Raw genomic sequence first — 22,497 nt, forward strand, 5'->3', positions numbered from 1 at the left:
GGATGGTCTAATCGCACTTTCTATCACGGATCGGAGCAATATGGCCTTAGTTGCTAATGCTCCTAAAAACCAAACAAACAACAACTATCACGGACAGATCTGGTTTTCTGATTGTAATCAATTTTTATTGGCAACCTTTAATAGTTTTAGGATTCAGTGTTACAGTTCATCTCATTCTTTCCAAGTTCAGCTTCAGCTTGTCATCATCTCTGAACAGCTGTTACTAACTGTCATATTTCACATCCAGCTGTAATCTTTACACGATTCAAATTTAACATAATTTTGAATAAACAACCCATTTGATTTTGTACTCCACCAGCAGCCTTATAAAAATAGGTAGCAACGTGCCAATCACTCTGTGTATAACATGTAATGAGAAAATTCAACTATATGCTGAGAATGAAAAAAAGTGCTTAATGTTATGTTCATATTGTTGTTGTAACTTATGTTTTTGAAAACTAAATCTTTATTACAAACACAACACACAATTGTGGAATACCTAAAATGTAGAGAGAGAAATGGCTATATTCTAAACAAATATGTAATACCTAACATCACTGCTAGGGCTAAACAGCCTAACCAACTTAGAGCACCTGTGGTGACAGTGCAAGGATTGAGAAATTCCAAGTGAATTCACATGCTTATATGAGAATTAACAGAATGCCTACTTAGTTAATTATGAATTACTAATCATTATCATTTAATCATTAAATTGTTTAAACCATTTTTTTTTTTTTTTTGGCTGATGCTGCATAAGCTTGCTACCTTGAATAATTTGTCAATACTAAAACTAAATAACTAACTTTACTTTAATGTTAAAAACTAACTTCACTTAAATATAATAATAAATGTATCATTACATCACCTGCACCATTCACTGCAGGAACAAACACTAATGAATATGCAACAAGCTTCAATTTTTGAGTATCCAAATGTAAAGGTGGGTTCCATGAAAGACTAACTGAGTGTTCTGTTTCATCATCAACCTTTACCTCTTGCGGCGGAAGTAATTCTGAAAGTAAAGTAAAAGTGTCTCACAAGAATTTGGTAATTTAACAGCAAATTATAAAACTAATGAAATTCATAACCAACATTTTTATAAAAATAATAATTTTATAATAACATTAAAATATGAATTAGAAAACAAGAATTATAAATTTATTAATCAGAATATTACCAGAGATCATGTAGCTCACCTTATTTTATTTTCATAAAAAGATATACTTAAAGTTACATTATGAACCCATGAAAATGACTAGCATGCCATGCCAGGTGAGTATACACAAATGTTAAGACAACATTTAAGTATAAGATGCTCCATCTTCTATCATTGCAGAGGTGGCAAAACATGGTGTCAGTGTTGTTTTTTTTTTTTTTTTTTCAGGCAAATTAGCATATATGCTTAAAGCACCAACTGTCTTTACTATGTCTGTCCATCTAGCTACAAGTAATATCGCAACTCCTAGTGAATGGATTTTCATAAAATTTTATAATTAGCTCTGTTAGAAAGATTTCTGAAGCCAACCCAAATGTCATTAAAATTGGACCAACAGAAACTAGAAATTATTAATTCTCAATCCATCAATCCACATGTAATAACTCAACTTTCAGTTAATGGATTTTTGTGACATATTAGATATGGCTCTTAAAACAATTTGTTCAGCCTCCCAAAATTTCACTAAAATCAGACTAATAGAAACTCAGCAATTATCATTTCTTTTTTTTTCATATATATCACACTGGCTATCCATATACTGGATATTATGTTTGGATATTACAATTGTTGTTGTGCAACAATGAATTTACTGAAGGAGCTGGTTTATGTATGGTTACTGCATATACATCATTTCTACTACCAAGGTAGTATGAATGCTTCATTTATTTATATTGAAAAGTATTGTGAATACTTTCATGAGTGGCCGAGGTATTGTACTACTTTGAATAAGTAACACTTCACCAGTAGAGAAGACTGTTATTTATTCTCAGCAGACATTGCCACCCAGATGGCACCATTTTGAAACTTGTTGGCTTACTCATTGGTGGGTGGGCAGGTACCCTGTTGTTGCAAGAGTGACAACCCAGTTATGAAGTATAATTCCACAAAAGTTATAACCCAGTTATGAAATATAACTTTTGTGGAATTATACTTCATAACCGGGTTGTCACTATTGCAACACCGGGGTACCTGACCACCCACCGATGAGTAAACCAACAAGCTTCGAAATGGTGCCATCTGGGTGGTGGTATCCGCCGAGAATAAGTAACATTAGTCTTCTCCACTGCTTAAGCGTTGCTTATTCAAAACAGTGCAATGCCTCGGCCACTTGTTGTGAAGGTATTCACAATATGAAATATAAATAAACAATGCCTTCATACTACCTTGGTAACAGAAATGATGTATGTACAGTAACCATGCATACACTAACTCCTTCATACTCTTAGGCATTTAGCCAAGAAATATTTTTAGATTAAACCATGCACACCATCAAGCATCAAGGTAAAATCACGGGTTTTAGCTTCAGAAGAGGGGACTTTGAGAGTTTAAGGCGCTATTATTATTAATATTAGTAGGTTTTTTTGTGAATTTTATTCGCCGCTTTGTCGTCTTGTGGTGAGGAAGCGCTGTTTGTGCATAGTGTTGGAATATGTAAAGGTTTGTTTTTTTTTTGTGTCGAGTGGCCGGCATCAGGCGATTTAGTAACCATGGGGCAACAAACACGAGTTTGATTGCCCCCTGTCTCACATCTCTAGCTGCGCAGAGGCAGGCCAGATTCATCTTAGCTCCTGCTAGGCGTCCCCAGAACTGATGGTCTGGGTAAGCCCATGGAAATATAGGAAAGGAGAGTGGATGTATAGCAGGGAGAAGATGGGGAGGGAGGGACTGGAGGGAATATAATGATAGAAAGACGGAGATGATAGAGGCATCCATATAGAAGTAGGAAGGAGGAGTTGTTAAACTGAGAGTAGAGCACTAGACAGTAAGTCCAGGAATCCCACCACTCAGTAGGGGCAGCAGGCAGTGAAGATTCCACCCCAGGTGGGGGGACAGCAGCCAGCAAAGATCCCACCCCCTTTAGGTGCTATATGGCAACTGTGAATTGGGCTGACTGCTGAGGGATAGTAGTAGTAGTGGCATGTGATGCAAGAAAGCAAGTGTATGAGCTAATGCAGCATCAGCCAAAAAAAAAAAAAAAAAACACACCTTTCCCTCCAAATGCCTGTCCAGATCCTCCTTAAATTTATTTAACCTATCAACTTCCACAATGACAGATGGAAGTTTGTTCCAGCAATTAACTACCCACTGGCTAAAGGCAAATTTTCACACATCTATTCTACATCTGTCTTTTCTTAATTTGAATTTATGCCCCCTTAGGTTCGTAATCTGAACAAGTGGAAGGATCCCATCAGAATTCAGTGTGCTCAACACATTCAAGGTCTTATACACCTCAATCAGATCACCACGCAGGTGCCTAGTCTCCAGCCACTGCAATTTGCAGAACTTAAGCCTCTCTTGGTAAGAGGATCCATTCATTCCCCTCACCAATCTTGTTGCCCTTCTCTGTACACGCTCAAGCAAATCTACATCCTTCCTAAAATGAGACCTCCAGGTCTGAGCAGGGAAAAGGAGGGACAATCACCTCCTTTTCCCTGCTAGCAAAATTCCTATATATCATTGACCAACCCAATGACCTGCCCTGGCAGACTGTCTGCATTGCTCAGAAAACTTCATATCTGACTGCACAATTACTCCCAGGTCTTTTTCATTTTCTACCACCTTAAGTGTAGTACCACACAGTTGGTACCTTTCTCAGGGGTTACTTCTACCCATATACAGTACTTTGCATTTGTCAAGGTTAACTTCAGTTGCCACTTCTTAGCCCATCTGTCCAAATTATCTAGATCCTGTTGCAGTAGCACACTGCCATTACTGTCATTAACAACCCTGCCAACCTTTGTATCATCTGCAAACTTCGACACTAAGCCTGATATACCTTCATCAATATCATTGATAAATATACAAAACAACAGAAGACCCAACACCGAACCCTGTGGGACTCCACTAATAACATTAGCCCACGAAGAGCAGCACCCATTAATTACCACCCTCTGTCTTCTCCCACTCAACCATCCTTTTATCCATTGTAGCAACTTACCCTTAATACCATTCTGCTCCAATTTGTACAATAGTCTTCCAATAGGCGCCCATTGTTATTAGAAAAACCTTTGAGCATAATGGCAAGTAAGGCACCCGGAGTTGATGGCATATACCCTGTAGTTTTGAGGGAGAATGTAAGGGAATATTGAACCGCTGAGTTTAATTATGAGGGCATCTTTGGACTCAGGAGAGATTCCTTTGTATTGGCGAAGTGCTACAGTATCGCAAATACATAAAAGTATTTCTAAGGGTGAAGTTGATAATTACAGACTGGTTGGTCTGCTTCAGTGGTAGGAAAAATCTTAGAAGCAATGATTAAGAGTGCAATCCAGGGACATTTAGACAGATACGGCATTCTGAAGGACACACATGGCTTTGTTAAGGGAAAATTAAGCTTAACTAAAATAGATTAGTGGTAAGATTCTAAGATGGATTTCTGGGTGGCTGCAGAAGGAAGAGGTTGTGATTAATGGATATTCTTCAGACTGGTGTAACGTTGGGAATAGGGTCCCCTCAAGGATCAGTTCTTGGACCACTGTTGTTTCTCATTTTCATAAATGGCATCAATAAAGGGATAGAAGGTGCAATGTCAAAATTTGCAGAGTCGTTAATGATCAGTGCCAAGCAGAGCTCCTTCAGGATGACTTGAACAGGCTTCAAAGATGGTCAGAAGTGACAGCTATGTTTTAATGCTACTAAATGCAAGGCCTTACACCTGGGGAACAGCAACCCACAAATAAATTATACACTTCATGGGGTTGAATTAAAAACAGTAGAGGAGGAAAGGAACTGGGAGTTACAATACAGGCAGGTATGAAGTTTTCTGAACATTGTAAACAGGCAGCCAGGAAAGCCCATAGTGTCCTATTGATTTATCAATCATTACCCTGTACAGATAAGGAGATCATAATTCCACTGTATGAGGCAACTGTAAGACCACATTTGGAATACTGTGTCCAAGTATGGAGACTTCATCTGAAAAAAGACATTGTGCTTCTTGAAAGGGTCCAAAGATGAGATCAGCAGAAGGTTGACCGTATAAGGAAGGACTCCAATTATGTGGGCTACAGAGCTTGGCAACCAGGCACCTCAGAGGTGACCTGACTGAGGTTTATAAGGCTCTGAGAGGGATTAGTAAAATGAATGAAGGTGGAATTCTCACTATTATAAAGAATTCCAGAACTACTGGTCATAAATTCAAATTACACAGGTTGAGATTGAGATTAGATTGCAGGAAGTTTTCTTTTACCCAGCAAGTTGTTGATTGCTGGAACAAGTTAATGTTGTTGTTCTTTGGTTTTTAGAAGCATTAGCAACTAAAGCCATATTGCTCCGGGGATATGCGGTGGTCATTCCCTGACCTTTCCGCATCCTCCGTATTTGGTGGTCACGGGCTCGAAACCCGGTCTAATCAAGAAGCATGTGCTACACTCTGCTGCTCCTGCCCACCGGGCTACGGAGGTGCCGGAACAAGTTGCCCTCGCATTTAATTGAGGCTGACAGTTTGAATAAATTCAAATGTCAATAGGATAGTTACCTGTGTGAGGAGGAAAGCATATAATTTGTATTCTCTTATCAATTTTTTAAAATTCTGAGGACCGGTATTTTTTCCCATGGCCCAGTATCAGACTGCAGACCACACTTTGGAAAACTCTGGTATATTGGATTGATTATTTACATTGATTAACAGCTAATTTAATTATAGTAAACCCTCAATTTAACAGACTAATAGGGGAGAAGGGGTGTCAGTTAATGGCGAAAGTCTGTTAAATCGAATATAACCTTGGGGGGGGGGGGACATTTTTGATTGTTCTTAATGTAAAGAAAAAAAAGCTTTAATACAATATAATATTGTATAGTACTGTATATTGCAATACAATTACATTGCATTATATATTGCAGTACAATTTTATATTGTACTGTACAATATAAAATTATTAAATTATAATAAAGAATATGTAATATTTACTCACCTTTTTGACAGTGTAGTTGAAGCGTATTTTGCAGTGACCATGTGGTAGTAGTACAGTAGTCATTATTCAGTATCTGAAGGTAGAGGTGAAGAGGAAGCCCCAGCTTTAGATTCTTTTGAAATTTCACAAATGGAAGCACTGAATGGTGTCACAAATGGTGTCACCTGTTTGCTTGTAGACGGTTCAGATGTACAAGCAGTTGGATGTGAAATAGGATTGGGAGTCGGTGAAGTTCACTTAAAGAAAGTGCTTCAGTTGTTTGCCACTCTGATGTTGTTTCTTAATAATGATCACCCTGAACTGCCGAAAATGTTCGTAGTACAGGACAATTTCAGGGTCAGATGTCCCTATATAATGGATGGCGATGTCCATGAGATTTCTCATTTCAGACAATGTAGGCCATTCTGGTGTAATTTGCTCTTCCTCAATGTGGCGCCTCCGTAGCCAGGTGGGCAGGAGCGGCAGTGCGTAGCACACGCTTCTTGATTAGACCGGGGTTTGAGCCCACGACCACCAAATACGGAGGATGTGGAAAGGTCAGGGAATGACCACCGCATATCCCCAGAGCAATATGGCCTTAGTTGCTAATGCCCCTAAAAACCAAATAACAACAACAACATTCCTCAATGTCTTCTTCTTCCCCTGCCTTGCCATATTGAACCTCGTCCACAATTTCTTCTTCAGTGAGGAGTTGGTAGCCAGGATCACCTTCATCACAGCCATTTCAGAACCTCATCTTCAGTTGTTTCCCAGCATTTACAAGGATGCACCGAAAGTCATTTGCCTCAAATCCTTCAAAATCCAAATCCGGTTCAATATTGTTCAACTTCTTCCATCCATTTGCCAAAGTTGTAGTCTTCATCTCCTTCCAAGCAGATGTAAAGTTAAAGACCACAGACTTAAGGTTGTAGGCTCATAGATTCTGAAGTGTCCTGTCTCCTCATATCTTCTGCATTTTCTTCATCCTCCAACACAACCATTACTTCTTCCAAAAAATCCTTATACAGCCTCTTGCAGGCTGCAATTATTCCCTAAATAACTGAAGTTGTGTTAGGAGGCAAAAAAAGACATTTAATTCTGCCATCCTTACTAACTTCTCAGCACTAGGATGAGCAGGGGCATTGTCAAAAGCAACAATGCCTTTACATTATTGGGGAAAATTTTCAGAACATCTGTCTGGAAGCACCTCACATCAGGGACAAAGTGGTTGAAGAACCAGTCAGAAAAAATCTCTGAAGTAAACCACACAATCTTTGAGTGGTTTACTGATTCAACTGATTCTTAATGTCTTTAAGAGTGTGTGGTTTCTTTGATTTCCCTACCACCATGGTCTTCAGGCTATGCAAGCCATCAGCATTTGCACAAAGTAAGACAGAAATTTGCTCCTTACTTAACTTGCAACCAGGAGTGCTGTGTTCATGTTTGTAGGCCAGCATATTTTCAGGAACAGCAGGCCAGTTTCATCAGGATTGTAAACCTGTGATAAAATAAGGCCCTCAGATTTAACAAGTTCATTTATAAATTTTCTAAATGGCTGAAACTTGTGAAGTGTCTGCACTTAAAAGATTCACCACAGGTTTTCTTTTTCTAAAAAGTCACAGCCACCCATCACTTGCCTTAACATTAAGTCCAATGTGTTTTCCAAGAGTTTCACATGCAGATTTCAACTCAAAAACTTCATACATTAACACCACTAGATCTCTGTTGAACATACCACTTATACACAGCTTCTTCTAAGTTTTTATCTTGCACAACTTTCATGTGTTTTCTACTCCCCTCTGTAGAACCACATTTAGAGCTATCAACACTTATTTTAAAGAAAAATGTTGCGATTTAGCCTTTGATTTACGGATATCAGAAACAGTTTGTTTTTTTACGCCGTACATTTCACAAACACGTGCTACTGAGACGCCTTGTTCTAATTTCTCAATTAGCTCTAATTTCTGTGCCACAGTTAAGTTCACACGCTTTCTTTTAACTCCTCTATCACTTGATGCCATTTTAAATTGTAAAGATTGCAAAATTATTTAATAAATAAAAGTCACAATTCAGAAATCACAGAAACACTCCGTATACAACTGACCGCACAACAGCTTGAGGCAGACTGAGACCGAAACAAAGCGAGTTGGTAGACCTGCAGTTTAGTGTTCCGAGTCACGTTCAGCTTGCAAGTCACTGCTCTTATCTGTTATCTGGAAAAACAGCTATTTGAACACATTTTCAGAAAAAATAAAAAACAATTTCCTGAATTTGATTATAAAAATAAAAGTAGGTAATTATCAAAACAATAATGGAAATAGGTAATTATTATTAATTTTTAATTAATAATAATACTGAATTTTTTAATTAATAATAATACTGAAGTTTTGTATAAACTAAAAAAAATAATATGGTCGAGATTAATATGTACATTACTGTATTATTATTATTTGTCCAGTCCGTTAAATCCAAAATCCGTTATATTGGGGTCAGTTAAAGCGAGGGTTTACTGTAATTATTAATCATTTACTTCAAGTTTAACCTCTGTGCCAGGGAAAATAATGGAATCAATAGTTTGAAAAATAATGCAAGATTACCTTGATAGGAGCAGAGCTATAAGGCAATCACAGTATGGATTTCTTAAAAGATCATGTCTCACCAGTCAGAATGGCTACTACGAGGATACAAAGGAACTGAATACAAAGGATAATTTTGACATCGCATACTTAAATTTAAGTAAAACATTTGCTAATATACTTCATGTATGACTGTTGTATAAATTGGAACAATGTGGCATTAGGGATGAATCATTCCTATGGATAAATGGATGATTAAGTGATAAGAGTCAAACAGCATTTATAAATGGCTACTGCTCTTCATGGATTAATGTAACAAGTGGGGTTCAGTAGGAACCCCATTATTACTTCTAACATTAGCAATACTGATGTAGATATTTCAAATTTCATATTTAAGTTTGCTTATGATACAAAGGTGGGCACTGTTTCAAAGGTTAAATTTGAAAGTGTCTGCAATTCTGCCCAGACACGACAGGAGGGAATACATGATGAGAGCCTTATCAATCAATTCGACCCTGGAGGGAATGTGCAAGGCTCAAGGTGTAGAATTTTTTTTCAGCATGGTCTGTGCTTGTTAACAGGAGAGACTGCTTCTACAGGGATGGGATACACTTAAATAGAAAGGGTGCGAGAATATTTGCTGATGCTATCAAGGCAGTGTTAGGCGAGTTGGAAAACTGCTAGCTTGGGGAAATTCAGAGACTAAAAGGTTAAAAGTAGCTGCAGGCAGAGGTGAAGGTGTTTCTTGTGCTACTTCTATTAGAATAAGCAGCAGCAGCCAGAAGGGAGGAGTGATGGGGGTTTCAGGGACTGATGGCAGTCATCGTAAAGCAGATGGGTATATGGGATGTGTTAGGATAACTAAGAATACGAATACATGCATGTATACCAATGCTAGAAGTGTAGTAAATATATTTAATGAATTTGAAGTGCTGGTCAAGACATCAAAGGCAGATATTGTTGGGATATCAGAGACGTGGTGTCACACAGATATTAGGAATGCAGAATTGGAATTTGGAGAATACACTGTGTACAGAAAGGATAGACAGGATAGGAAGGAGGAGGAGTTATGCTGATAATTAAGAAAAACATAAAATCAAAAGAAGTGCATCCAGTTGATACAGATGAACAGTGCACTGTTGAGTCAGTTTGGTGTGACATAAGCACTGGGAAAGCAAAAATAAGAGTAGGAGTGTATTATAGGCCTAATGACTCAAATGAGTACAATGAACAATTGTACAGAGAAATAGAGTGGGCTAGTAAATCAGAATGTCTTATAATGAGGGATTTTAACTTCCCAGATATTGACTAGAACTTATGGGTTGGTCACTCACACACTAGTAAGACTTTTGTGGATTTATTGGATGACTGTTTTCCACAGCAGTATGACTGTTTTCAAGAGGCAACCAGAGAGGGTAATACTCTTGATCTGGTAATCAGCAGTGATAATTCGTGTATTAAGAATTTGCAGATAAAGTAACCACTAGGTGGCAGTGATCACAGTATACTGATGTGGGATTAATTAGGGATATATTTACTATCAGCGGTAAAGGAAAGGGTTTTGCTTCCGTAAAGATGAGTACAGTGGTTTCAGACAGTTTTTAAATTCTGTAGAGTGGGATCAACTGATGATGTTACCAACAGCAAATTCTAAGTTTTTTTTTTTTTTTATGTAAATCCCAAACACGAGAGGTATTAGAACCTATAGTACTTAGTACCGTGTTTGGGTTGGAGGTTGAGAAGATGAAAGAAGATATTTGTTAACATTGGACTTGAACTTCTGTAGACTGTAATTTTCAGGAAATACGTATGAAGGAAGGTTGTTCTAGAAAAGGGCAGTTGAATGAATAAACGAGGAAGATGAAAAGTTGGTTCTGTGAGTTTGAAGTTGGACAGTAAATGGATATTGGTTGGTGGTGGCACATGTTCAGACTGTTTTGAAAGAGAGAGCGGAAATTATAGAAGCCAATTCGGAAGAACAGTGCCTGTGGAAGTATCTTTGCTTTCGTAAAGGCGACTACGATAGTCTGAGACAGTATTTAAATTCTTTACAGTGGGACCAACTGATGGCATGTTACCAATAGCAAATTCAAAATGAGAAGCATTCAAAGAACTTATCTTGGAAGCCACTAGGCTTTTCATACCAACAAAGAAATGTTGTTCAAGATTTACACTTGAATGGATGTCAGATGAACTAATTAGACATGTGACAGAGAAGAAAAATGCATGGATACATATAAATTAACACAGAAGCCTATGATAGATATAAGCTGGTCTTTAACCAAGTTACACAAAGGAGGTTAGGCAGGCGAAGGCACATTACGAGAAATCTTTGACAAAGGATGCAAAGAAAAACAGCAAAGAGTTCTGTACTTATGTAAACTCTAGAAGGAAGGGGATGAATCAGATTGCTCCACTTGATATCGATGGTTCAACTGTTGATGATCCTGCTCAGGTAGCTAACAAACTAAATGAATATTTTGCATCGACATTCACACATGAGGAGTTATTCAGCGAGGGGAATGCCAGAGGTGTATTCAACTCTGGCAGTAAGCTAGAGAATCTTGTAAAAACTGAGAGTAAAGTGGAGGAGAAATTGTTGAAGATAAACATAAGAAAGGCACCTGGGGTGGATGGAATCTATCCAGTTATATAAAGGAGGCAGCAAAGGAAGTAAGCAAACCCTTAGCCATAATTATGAGAGCTTCCTTGGACTCAGGGGAGGTACCCATAGACTGGAGATGTGCAAATGTGACCCCAATTCACAAAGGAGGATCAAAGGCTGACACAAGTAATTATAGACCTGTGAGTTTAACTTCTGTTCCAGGAAAATTAATGGAGGCCCTGGTTAAAGAAGCACTGAAGGATCATCTAGACAAGACTTCAGTTATAGCTCGGAAACAGCATGGTTTTATTAATGGAAAGTCTTGTCTGACCAATTTGATTGGATACTATGATACAGTCACAAAAGAACTGGATGCAGGGAATGACTTTGATATTATATACTTGTATCTTAGAAAGGCTTTTGATACTGTTGCACAAGGAAGACTGCTGCACAAACTGGGGCAGTGTGGCATTGAAGGCAAATTGCTGTTATGGATAAAGGGGTGGTTGCGGGAGAGAAGACAGAGAGTGGTAATCAATGGACACTGCTCATCGTGGACTAATGTTATTAGTGGAGTCCCTCAGGGTTCAGTGTTGGGTCCATTATTGTTTTCTGTACTTATAAATAATATTGATGATGGTATATCAAGCTTAATGTCCAAGTTTGCAGATGATACAAAGGTTGGCAGGGTTGTTAAGCACACTACTGACGCTATGCTGCTGCAACAGGATCTGGAAAGGTTGAGCAGATGGGCTGAGGGGTGGCAAATGAAGTTTAACATTGACAAATGTAAAGTACTACATATGGGAAACAGCAACCCCAGAGCAACGTATCAACTCTGTGGTACTACACTGACAGTGGTAGAGAATGAAAAGGACCTGGGGGTAATTGTGCAGGCAGATATGAAGTTCTCTGAGCAGTGCAGATGGGCTGCAAGAATAGCTCATGGTGTCTTGTCCATGATATACAGGAATTTTTATAGCAGGGATAAGGAGGTGATTATTCCCTTGTTAGCCTAAATAAATTTAAGGCTGAGCTGGACAGGTATTTTGAATGAACAGAGGAGTGAAGTGTTTTTTTTTTTTTTTTTGGTTGATGCTGCATAAGCATGCTTTCTTGCATCATATGCCTCTACTAATGCTAATGCTAATCTGTAGAAAAGGCATGCAGCAGAAACAGTATGTCTATGAGATAGACTCTGTTAGAGATGAATCATTAATTAACCTAACTGTCCTCTTCTGAATGGAATCAAGAAGCCTCAGGGAGGTTTTGGGGGCACTACTCCAGATGTGGGAACAATATTCCATGGCAGGGCAGATTTGCGATTTATACAGGGTGAGCAGCTGTTTGGAAGAAAAGTAAAGCCGAGAGCGAAAGAGAAAACCAAGTATTTTAGATGCAGATGAAGCAATATTTGTACTGTGCTTGTGCTAAGAGAGATTAGAAGTCAGGTTAATCCTCAAAAGAGATATAACATTTGATGATATCATATATATCCTCAAATCCCCAAAAGAACTATATCATTTTGCCTAGAAATCAGTGTCACTAAAGATAAGCATAGGAGCAGAAGAATCCTTTTTGCGAGATATAAGACAATACTGAGTTTTAGAAGGGTTGAAATCAACTAAGTTTTCTTTGCCCCACTGGAGAATTACCTGAAGATCGGCATTTAAGGAATTGGTAGCAGATTTTTGAGAAGTTGAAGCTGATTTAGCAGGGTAAAGTTTCTCAAAATGGAAAGTGGAATGCAATGTGCTATCTTCAGCAAAACTATGGATAGGATTTCCAGTCAATGGAAGAAGGTCATTAATATACAAGAGGAAAAGAGTGGGGGAAAGAACTGAACCTTGGGGAACACCGGCATTAGTGGAGAAGTTAGAAGAGAGAGAGCCATCTACCATCACCCTCAGAGAGAAAACTGGATAACCAATTACTAAAAACAATTAGCAAACCATAAGATGGAAGCTGGTTTAGAAGACCTTTATGCCAAACACGATCAAAAGCCTTTGAGATGTCAAGAGTAACTACTTGTGTTCCACCGAACCTTTCCATTGAATTAGTCCATAAATGAGTAACATAAGCCAGAATATCACCAGTGGATTGACACTGACGGAATCCATACTGGTGAACGTTGATCAGACGGAAAGTTTCTAGGTAGTTTAAGAGTTGGCAGTTAATTGATTTCTCCATTACTTTAAAAAGAGTAGAAGTAACTGCAACGGGACGATAATTGGATGGGAGGGATTTGTTACCCTTTTTAGGAACCAGCTGGATATGGGCAAATTTCAAAGCAGAAGGAAAAATATCTTTGGAATAAGAAAGTGAAAAAAGGTGGCAAAGAATAGGAGTAAGTTCAGGAGCACAGGTTTTGAGAACAAGTGGAGAAATACCATCGGGACCTGGAGCTTTTTCAGCATCGAGATTCGTCGAAATCCTTCTGACATCCTTTTGATGGAAGACCACAGGAGGCACTGAATGGAGCGTGTTGGGATTGGTGGGAGGTGTTTTACCAAGATCATTAATACATGAGTTGGAAGAAAAATGGGATGCTAGCAGGTCAGCTTTATCCTTGGCTTTATCCTTGACAACAGAACCATCTGGTTTGGACAGAGGTGGGAGCAGAGATGAGCAAAAGTTGCGGCCAATAGCTTTGACCAGTTGCAACCAGAACGCTCGGCTACCATTAGGGCAAGAAGCAAGTTTTCTACTCTTAGCCTGTTCAAAATCTAGTTTGGACTGATTAATAACTGCTTTACAATTGTTGCGAGCTTTGATGTAGGCAGAAAATGAAACTGAAGAATTAGAAACAAGCCAATTACGATATGCAACATTCTTCTCTTGAACAGCCTTAGCATATTTATTGGAAAACCAAGGTTTAGATAAAGGACGAGATTTTAAAGTGCAGTGTGGAATAAAGGATTTCATTCCTGCTAGAATAATTTCACTGACATGATCTGAGCAAACGTTGACATCAGAAGTTTTGAAACAGTAATCCGACCAAGGAAAAGAAATCTCGCAGGCCATCCCATTTTGCATTCTTGTAATGCCAAACAACACGAGGTTGGGAAAAGCCATGAGAAAAAGGCTCCATTGGAGAAGAGACAATCACCAAGTTGTGATCTGAAGTGCCTAAAGAACCTCTCACTTCGACCATGAACTTAGAAGGGTTGTTTTTGAGAAAAAGATCAAGCGTGTTGGCTGTATGATTAGGATTGTCCGGTGTTCTCGTAGGTAAATGAACAATCTGTGCAAGGTCATTACTAATCGCAAAAGCCTCAGCATCTCGAACAGATGGGTCAGTGTGACTAGAAAATGGAAGCCAGCTGGAGTTGTGAACATTGAAATCACCAAGGAAAATTACCTCACTGTTAGGAAAGTTGGCCTAGAGAAATTCAAGTTGCAAAGAGAGGAAGTCAAAGAGCTCTGAGTGATTAGTGGATTTGGGAGAACGGTAGAGACAACAGATGAATTTGACACAATGAGGTACACAGATTTTAAGCCAGAGAAGATCAAAAAGAGGAGATTCCAAATTGCCAAGTCTCTGAAAGGGAATATCAGAACGGACATATGCACAAGTACCACCTTTGAGGCGAAAGGAATCATACAGCGAATAATTTGGGCATCTGAAATGAGCAGTAGTTGAATCAACCAATAATTGAGATTCTGTCAGAAAAAATACATGGGGTTTGGCAGACTGCAAGTGGAAGTGGACATCATTGAGATTAGAATTGAGACCACGAATATTTGTGAAATCAATTAGGAAGTCCTTGGGAGGTTTAGATCTTTTCGCAGATAAGCTTGCTTTATTAGTTTGACAATTCATGGTATATTTAATAGTAAGAAAAAGTGGGTGGGACATACTGTATGAAGTAATGATATTTTTGGATATGGTGTACACATGGTAAGAATAAACCCAGATAGTTGACATAATGTGGCCTCGACAATGCTCCCCACATACACACTACTTGGACTCCCTCCAGTCACTATCTGACAGAGTAGAGGTACCAAGATTATAAACTAGCTGATCCGGAAGCCTCCTAGAGAGTTACCAATAGGTTCGGTGCGGTGTACTAACTAGCGGCTGGCCTGCGAACACCGTTTTAGAGCTGTACCCTCAAAATGTAAGGAATATTGGATCCCACCACGATATTCATCATAACCTCAAAAGTCATCAATCATACTGCATGATGGAAGAGATAGGGAAGGGTTGACCGGAACTTAGCTGTAGAGACTAAACATGGGTTCGACCACTTCAAGCCTCCAATAAGCAATGTGGGAAGCATTCAAGGAATTCATCATGGAAGCTACTAAAAGTAGTAGTAGTAGTGACATGTGATGCAAGAAACAAGCGTATGAGCTTATGCAGCATCAGCCAAAAAAAAAAATTACAAAACAATCCCATCTAAATATTTGTCCAGTTCCTCCATAAATTTATTTAATCTATTAACTTTCACAATGACAGATGAAAGTTTGTTCCAGCAATTAACCACCTGCTGGCTAAAGGCAAATTTCCACACATCTATTCTACATCTGTCTTTCCTCAATTTCAATTTATGCCCCCTTTAGGTTCATAATCTGAACAAGTGGAAGAATCCCATTAGAATTCAGCATGCTCAACCCATTCAAGGCTTTATACAGCTCAATCAGATCACCTCGCAGGTGCCTAGTCTCCAGCTGCTGCAATTTGCAGAACTTAAGCCTCTCCAGGTAAGAGGATCTCTTCATTCCCCCTCACCTATCTTGTTGCCCTTCTCTGTACACGCTCAAGCAAATCTACTTTCCTAACTTTCCTAAAATCAGACCTCCAGACCTGCACGCAGTACTCAAGGCATGGCCTGACCGCTGCCTTATACAGAGGGCCAATCACCTCCTTTTCCCTGTATATCACTGACAACACCCCCATGACCTGCCCTGGCAGCCTGTCTGCATTGCTCAGAAAACTTCATATCTGACTGCACAATTATTCCAGTTCCCAGATCTTTTTCATTTTCTACCTCCTTAAGTGTAGTACCACACAGTTGGTACGTTTCTCTGGAGTTACTTTTACCCATTTGCAGTACTTTGGTTTCATACCTATTAAGAAATATTAAAGTTTAGGCCAAAATGGTTATCAAATGAACTAATGAGACTCGTGACATCATGGGATGCATATAAACTATCAGGCGACACAGAAACCTATGACAGATATAAGCTAGTCTGTAATCAAGTCACAAAGGAGGTTAGGCAGGCGAAGGCAGATTATAAGAAATCTTTGGCAAAGGATGTTAAGAAAAACAGCAAGGATTTCTTTACTTATATAAACTGTAAAAGGAAGGGGATGAATCAGATTAGTCCACTTGAAGTGGATTAGTCCACTAATATGATTAGTGGACTAATCCACTTGATTAGTCCACCAATCATATTAGTCCAATCGATGCTTCGACTGTTGATTATCCTGCTCAGATAGCAAAAAAACTGCATGAGCATTTTGCATCTACATTAACACGAGGAGTTATTAAGGTTTGAAAATGACAGAAGGTTATCAAATGTTAGCAGGGTGCTTAATGATTTTGTAATAATGAGAGCAAAGTGGAGGAGAAATTGTTGAAATTTAACATAAGGCACCTGAGGTGGATGAGATCTATCCAGTTATATTAAAGGAGGTGGCAAAGGAAGTAGCAAACCCTTAGCCATAATTATAAGAGCATCCTTGGACTCAGGGGAGGTCCCCACGGGCTGGAGATGTGCTAATGTATCCCCAATTCACAAAGGGCGATCGAAGGGTGACACGAGTAATTACAGGCCTGTTAGTTTAACTTCTGTTCTGGGTAAAATAATGGAGTCACTGGTTAAAGATGCATTCCAGGATCATCTAGACAAGACTGCAGCAATAATTCAGACACAGCATGGGTTTGTTAAGGGAAAGTCTTGTCAGACAAATTTGATACGATATTATGATGTGGTTACAAAGGAACTGGATGCAAAACATAATTTTAATATCATACACTTGGACTTCAGGTAAGCTTTTGACACTGTTGCGCATGGAAGACTACTGTAAAAATTGGAGCAGAATGGTATTAAGGGTAAGTTGCTACAATGGATAAAAGGATGGTTGAGTGGGAGAAGACAAAGGGTGGTAATCAATGGGTGCTGCTTTTCGTGGATTAATGTTATTATTGGAGTCCCACTGTTGTTTTGTATATATATCAATTATATTGATGAAGGTATATCAGGCTTAGTGTCAAAGTTTGCAGATGATACTAAGGTTGGCAGGGTTGTAAATGACAGTAATGGCAGTGTGCTACTGCAACAGGATCTAGAAAATTTGGGCAGATGGGCTGAATAGTGGCAACTGAAATTTAACCTTGACAAATGCAAAGTACTGCATATGGGTAGAAGAACCCCAGAAAAATGTACCAACTGTGTGATACTACACTTAAGGTGGTAGAAAATGAAAAAAACCGGGAAGTAATTGTGCAATCAGATATGAAGTTTTCTGAGCAATGCAGACAGGCTACCGGGGTAGGTCATGGGGTTTTGTCAATAATATACAAGAATTTTGCTAACAGGGAAAAGGAGGTGATTGTCCCTCCGTATAAAGCAATGGTCAGGCCACGCCTTGAGTAGTACGTACAGGTCTGGAAGCCTCATTTTAGGAAGGATGCAAATTTGCTTGAGCATGTACAGAGAAGGGCAACAAGATTGGTGAGGGGATTGTCTTACCAAGAGAGGCTTAAGTTCTGCAAATTTCAATGGCTGGAGACTAGGCACCTGCGCAGTGATCTGAGGTGTATAAGGCCTTGAATAAGTTGAGCATGCTGAATTCTGAAGAATTCTTCCACTTATTCAGATTAAGGACCTAAGTGGACATATATTCAAATTAAGGAAAGACAGATGTAGGATAGATGTTCGGAAATTTGCCTTTAGCCAGCGGGTGGTTAATTGTTGAAACAAACTTCCATCTGTCGTTGTGGAAGTTGATAGGTTAAATAAATTTAAGGAGGAACTGGACAAACATTTAGAGGGAATGGTTGTGTGAATTTTGTTTTTTTTTTTTTTTTTGGCTGATGCTTCATAAGCTCATACCCTTGCTTTCTTGCATCACATGCCACTACTACTACTAATACTACAACTGTGGTTAGGTGGTTAATGAGAGTAATTAGGTTATGCTACTTCAAGATGATCTAGACCAGTGGTCGTCAATCTGGTCCCTACTGTCCACTAGTGGGCGATTCAAGCTTTCATGGTGGGCGGTGGGGTTTTTGTCCGTTTTTACAAATTTTGTTCTTCCTCCATATATCGAATACATTGCTAAAAACTTCGCGAGTTTGACTTTTTAAAATATGCTTTTGACATCGAACCAGATTCAAATATTTAGTCTCGCAGTATCAGCCCTCGAGGATCTCATTAATTAAACGCAATTTCAATAAACTTTATTGTTTTCACATTTAACTTTCTTCAATTTAAGCAGCTCCCACACTAGTAGGTGCTGTATCGATGGAGATGCAGAAATTCATTAAATTTAAATTATCTATGTATAAACATACATAAAATATAAATAAAAAGATAAATTTAAGTACCTATTTTTTACAAACCCTCCCCTCTAAAAATTACTTCACACTTGCGCTAGATTGAGTTACTGCAGCACCGGTGGGCGGCAAGGAAATTTTATCATCAACAAAGATACAAAAGTGGGCGGTAGGTATTAAAGATTGACGACCCCTGATCTAGAAGAACTCAGCAGACAGGCTAGAAAATAGTCATTTGGATTAACAGTGATAAATGCAAGATACTGTATTTGGGTAGCAGTAATTCCAATTCATGTTATGACTATTTTTTCATGGATAACATACAACTGGGTGGTATTATTCTGGGTACTCAAGCTACTAGAACAGCCAATATGGTTTCTATCAATGATATAGAGGAACTTTGTCAGCAGAAACAAAGAAGTTTTTTATAAGACAACAGTTGGGCCACATCTAGAATAATACATACCAGTTCAAGTTTATACATCTTATTTTAGGAATAAGAAAAGCTGGAAAGGGTGCTGAGAAGAGCAACATGATTAGTTGGGACACAAAAGAATATTTTTACCAAGAAAGACTGGGGTTCTGTAAATTGTGGTCTTTAGAAGCTAAGCATTTACATGGTTACCTAAATGAAGTGTTATAAGACTTTAAAAGGGTTAAGAAAAACTAAATTCTGGTGGCATATTTAAATTTTTTCAGATGATATGCAAACAATGAGGGGAGGGCTTAGATTTAAAATGGAAAGTAAGGTAAAATTGTAAAACAATTCTGAAAAAATTCATATTCTGTCAGAGTAATCAATTGTTGGAATTAACTTACACCTAAGGGGTGGATAATTTAAATACATTTCAGAAAGTTTTCACCAAATAATTGAAAAAAAATGGGAAATTGTTGGGTTTTTTTTTTTTTTTTTTTTTTTTTCCCCTGGCTGGTGCTGTATAAGCTTTGCTCCCTTGCAAGTTGCATCATGTTGCCAATACTAATACATACTTCAATCATTAATCACTGTAATTCAATTATTAATCATTTACTTAAATTATTAATTACTGTAATTCAATTATTAATCATTTACTTCAATTAATCTACTAATAATTACTTCATTATTACAAAATTATAATTAATTTATTTACATTTCATAATACGATTTCTATAAATATAATTTCCGTGCGTTATCCAGTGTTTCCCAACCTTCTGTTTCTAGCAATCCCTTCTTGAACAAAACTCGATCCCATATAGATAATAACAATCTTAATTGCTTTCTTCATTATCCCAGGAGCTCACATCTGGTGAGTATGGGCTTGGCACACCCAGGGTCCTGAGCTGGATATCATCATTCTTCTCTTTCTTGGTGATTCCTTTCTATCTCTATCTCTCTCAGGGTAACTTAAAAAATTTTTTTGGCTGGTGCAGCATAAGCCTCGAAGGAGCTTCTCCAGGTGTGGCTCCTTCGAACCACACCTGGGGAACTGCAACCCGCTAAATGAGAGCTAGTGATATTCTGTATAAAATTATAAACTATCAAGTACAACATACAATTACTTTCCTATCCATACTTATATACTGATAAGTATAATTAATAGTATATAAAAAAGGGGAAGGGAAAAAGCACAATTGATAAATATAATTATACCTAAAATATATTATACGATATATATTATAATTCATATATTCATTGTACATAACTGTTGTTGTCAAAAAATACTCCTAATATTGTCAATGATTAATGATTTCAACAATTTATCATGCACCCATAACAAAAAGACAAAAGACATTTGTGCTAAAGAACTGTAATATTTTGTATAAATTACAAAAATTTGCTCTACATATCACATAATAATATAATAATTAATTACCTGTTACTTTCGTATTCGAGAGTAATGAGACATCTTTCGTAAAGGAATAAGCCCAGTTTGGAAATATGCCTATAACACAAAACACACAAATCACTGCAGAACATTGACGTAATCGTGCAGGCAGAAAATAATAGCTGAGCATATCGAAGTTTAAATATCCAAATGAGTAAGTTTAGAATTAGTAGTAAACTTCTCTTACAGCAGCATACATAATAAAATCAAAAACACAAGGAAGCCACTGCTTTGATTGGAAGCGTCCTTGACAACAATTACCGTTCAGCGTGACTCACCGTGAACGAAAAACATCGTTTGTTTACTGCACCGGTGAAACGTCACTAGTGGCAGTTTTGTTTATTTTTTATTTTTTTAATAGTGGCATAATTATACTTATCATGCAAATTATTATTTCTTTTTATACACAAAAATAATTTTTATTAATAACATTTCATCTGATACTTCAATTTATATTTATGAAAATTAAAATGACAGTTGTACCAACATGCGTTTTTCTTTTTCTTTTTGCGTTGTTATATCGCCTATAACAGAAATAGGCGACATAAATTAATTTAAAACCATCAAATTATTCTTAGGCACGGCAGATTCCATAATTAGATTGGAATCCATAACTATCTTGGTTTTAAGTTAATAGAAAAAATGTTTTAGAGCGTATAAACGTTCTTCTTCTGCTCACAACTATCACATTTTTTCTCAGTCTCGGAAATAATTAAACTTAACAGAGATCTTATTTCACAGTATAAACTTCAAAAATTAAACTCAAAATTTAATTTAAAAAATTAGAACTATTTCATTAACACCAGTTTGCATTTTAAGAAAAGTTCTCGGATTTTTTACTGCTGATAAGAAATCTGAACTATATTTTTAAAGTAAATTTCGAAAGTTGTTGAAATTTACAGCATGTCAAAATTTTTTACACATAAAAAATTGTGGAGGTACTTCTGGTTTATTTTGTATGTTTAAAGATGTTACAAATAGGTTGTTGTCAGATAAAAACACCGATAAATTATGATGTCCGATAATGATGCTCATTTCCACCTACAGTTTTCCAAACCCCACTTACTTTACTTGACGGACTCGATTATCTGTCCTCTCAACTACCACTCACCACAGTTGCTTTATGTATTCGGCCTATGATTCCGTTCGCTTCAGACGTGGTACTTGTGTATAGGTCAGCTATGAAACTCCTTCTCAGAAATTTTCCAATTTGGAATCTTCTCTTTAATCTGGTCTGACTTAAAATATCTCTGCTCCATTGTGTAAAATTCGTCTATTGCCTCTATCGTATTCTCAACCCCCTCTAATCACTCGGAACACTGACTTTCTTTCTTTTCTCCATTCTAACTTTCCTAACGATGAAGTCAATTTACTTGCTTCTTTTTTTTTTTTTTTTTTGTTTAGTTGTGATTTTAACGTGCACAGCTCCAGCTGGCTTTAGTTTTCTACTGCACGAATACAGCTTGTTCAGATGCCGAGACTTTTGAGATTGCCTCTCTCTCTCTCTCTCTCTCTCTCTCTCTCTCTCTCTCTCTCTCTCTCTCTCTCTCAGAGATCAACAACTAGCGGACAATTATCGAATCTAAGCGGAACAGCTGGTCATTTAACGTATCGAAATGAACTTATCTCTGATTAAGGCCTTGATATCATGTAAAATGATTAACTTGCTATTAACTGCATTCTCTAATATTTTTCACACAGTGGCGAAACAGAAGCGACAGCCTAATTTGTTAGAAGTAACAAATTTAATAAACAGGCAAGGAAATTTATTTTACTTTCAACGTACAGGCCAAAAAATAGTTTTTTTTTTTTTTTTTTAAAGGCATACAAATAGC

General features: G+C 37.7%; 1 protein-coding gene across 1 annotated transcript in view; it reads right to left on the bottom strand.

Annotated features, from left to right (window-relative positions):
* Positions 1–20,880, bottom strand: part of LOC150087939 (uncharacterized) — a 69,064-nt gene extending 48,184 nt beyond the window's left edge. Inside the window, exons 1-2 of the mRNA XM_090369817.1 lie at positions 20,651–20,880; positions 866–1,012 (exon numbers count right to left, since the gene is read on the bottom strand). Coding sequence (XP_090225943.1) covers positions 866–1,012; positions 20,651–20,792 — 289 coding nt within the window. The 5' untranslated portion in view covers positions 20,793–20,880. The remainder of the gene's footprint in view (positions 1–865; positions 1,013–20,650) is intronic.
* Between the last annotated feature and the right edge of the window lie 1,617 nt (positions 20,881–22,497).

This window comes from Mastigoproctus giganteus, chromosome 3 (assembly GCF_048544385.1).
Source record: "Mastigoproctus giganteus isolate SK-2022 chromosome 3, ASM4854438v1, whole genome shotgun sequence".
In the NCBI taxonomy this organism is placed as follows: Eukaryota; Metazoa; Arthropoda; class Arachnida; order Uropygi; family Thelyphonidae; genus Mastigoproctus; species Mastigoproctus giganteus.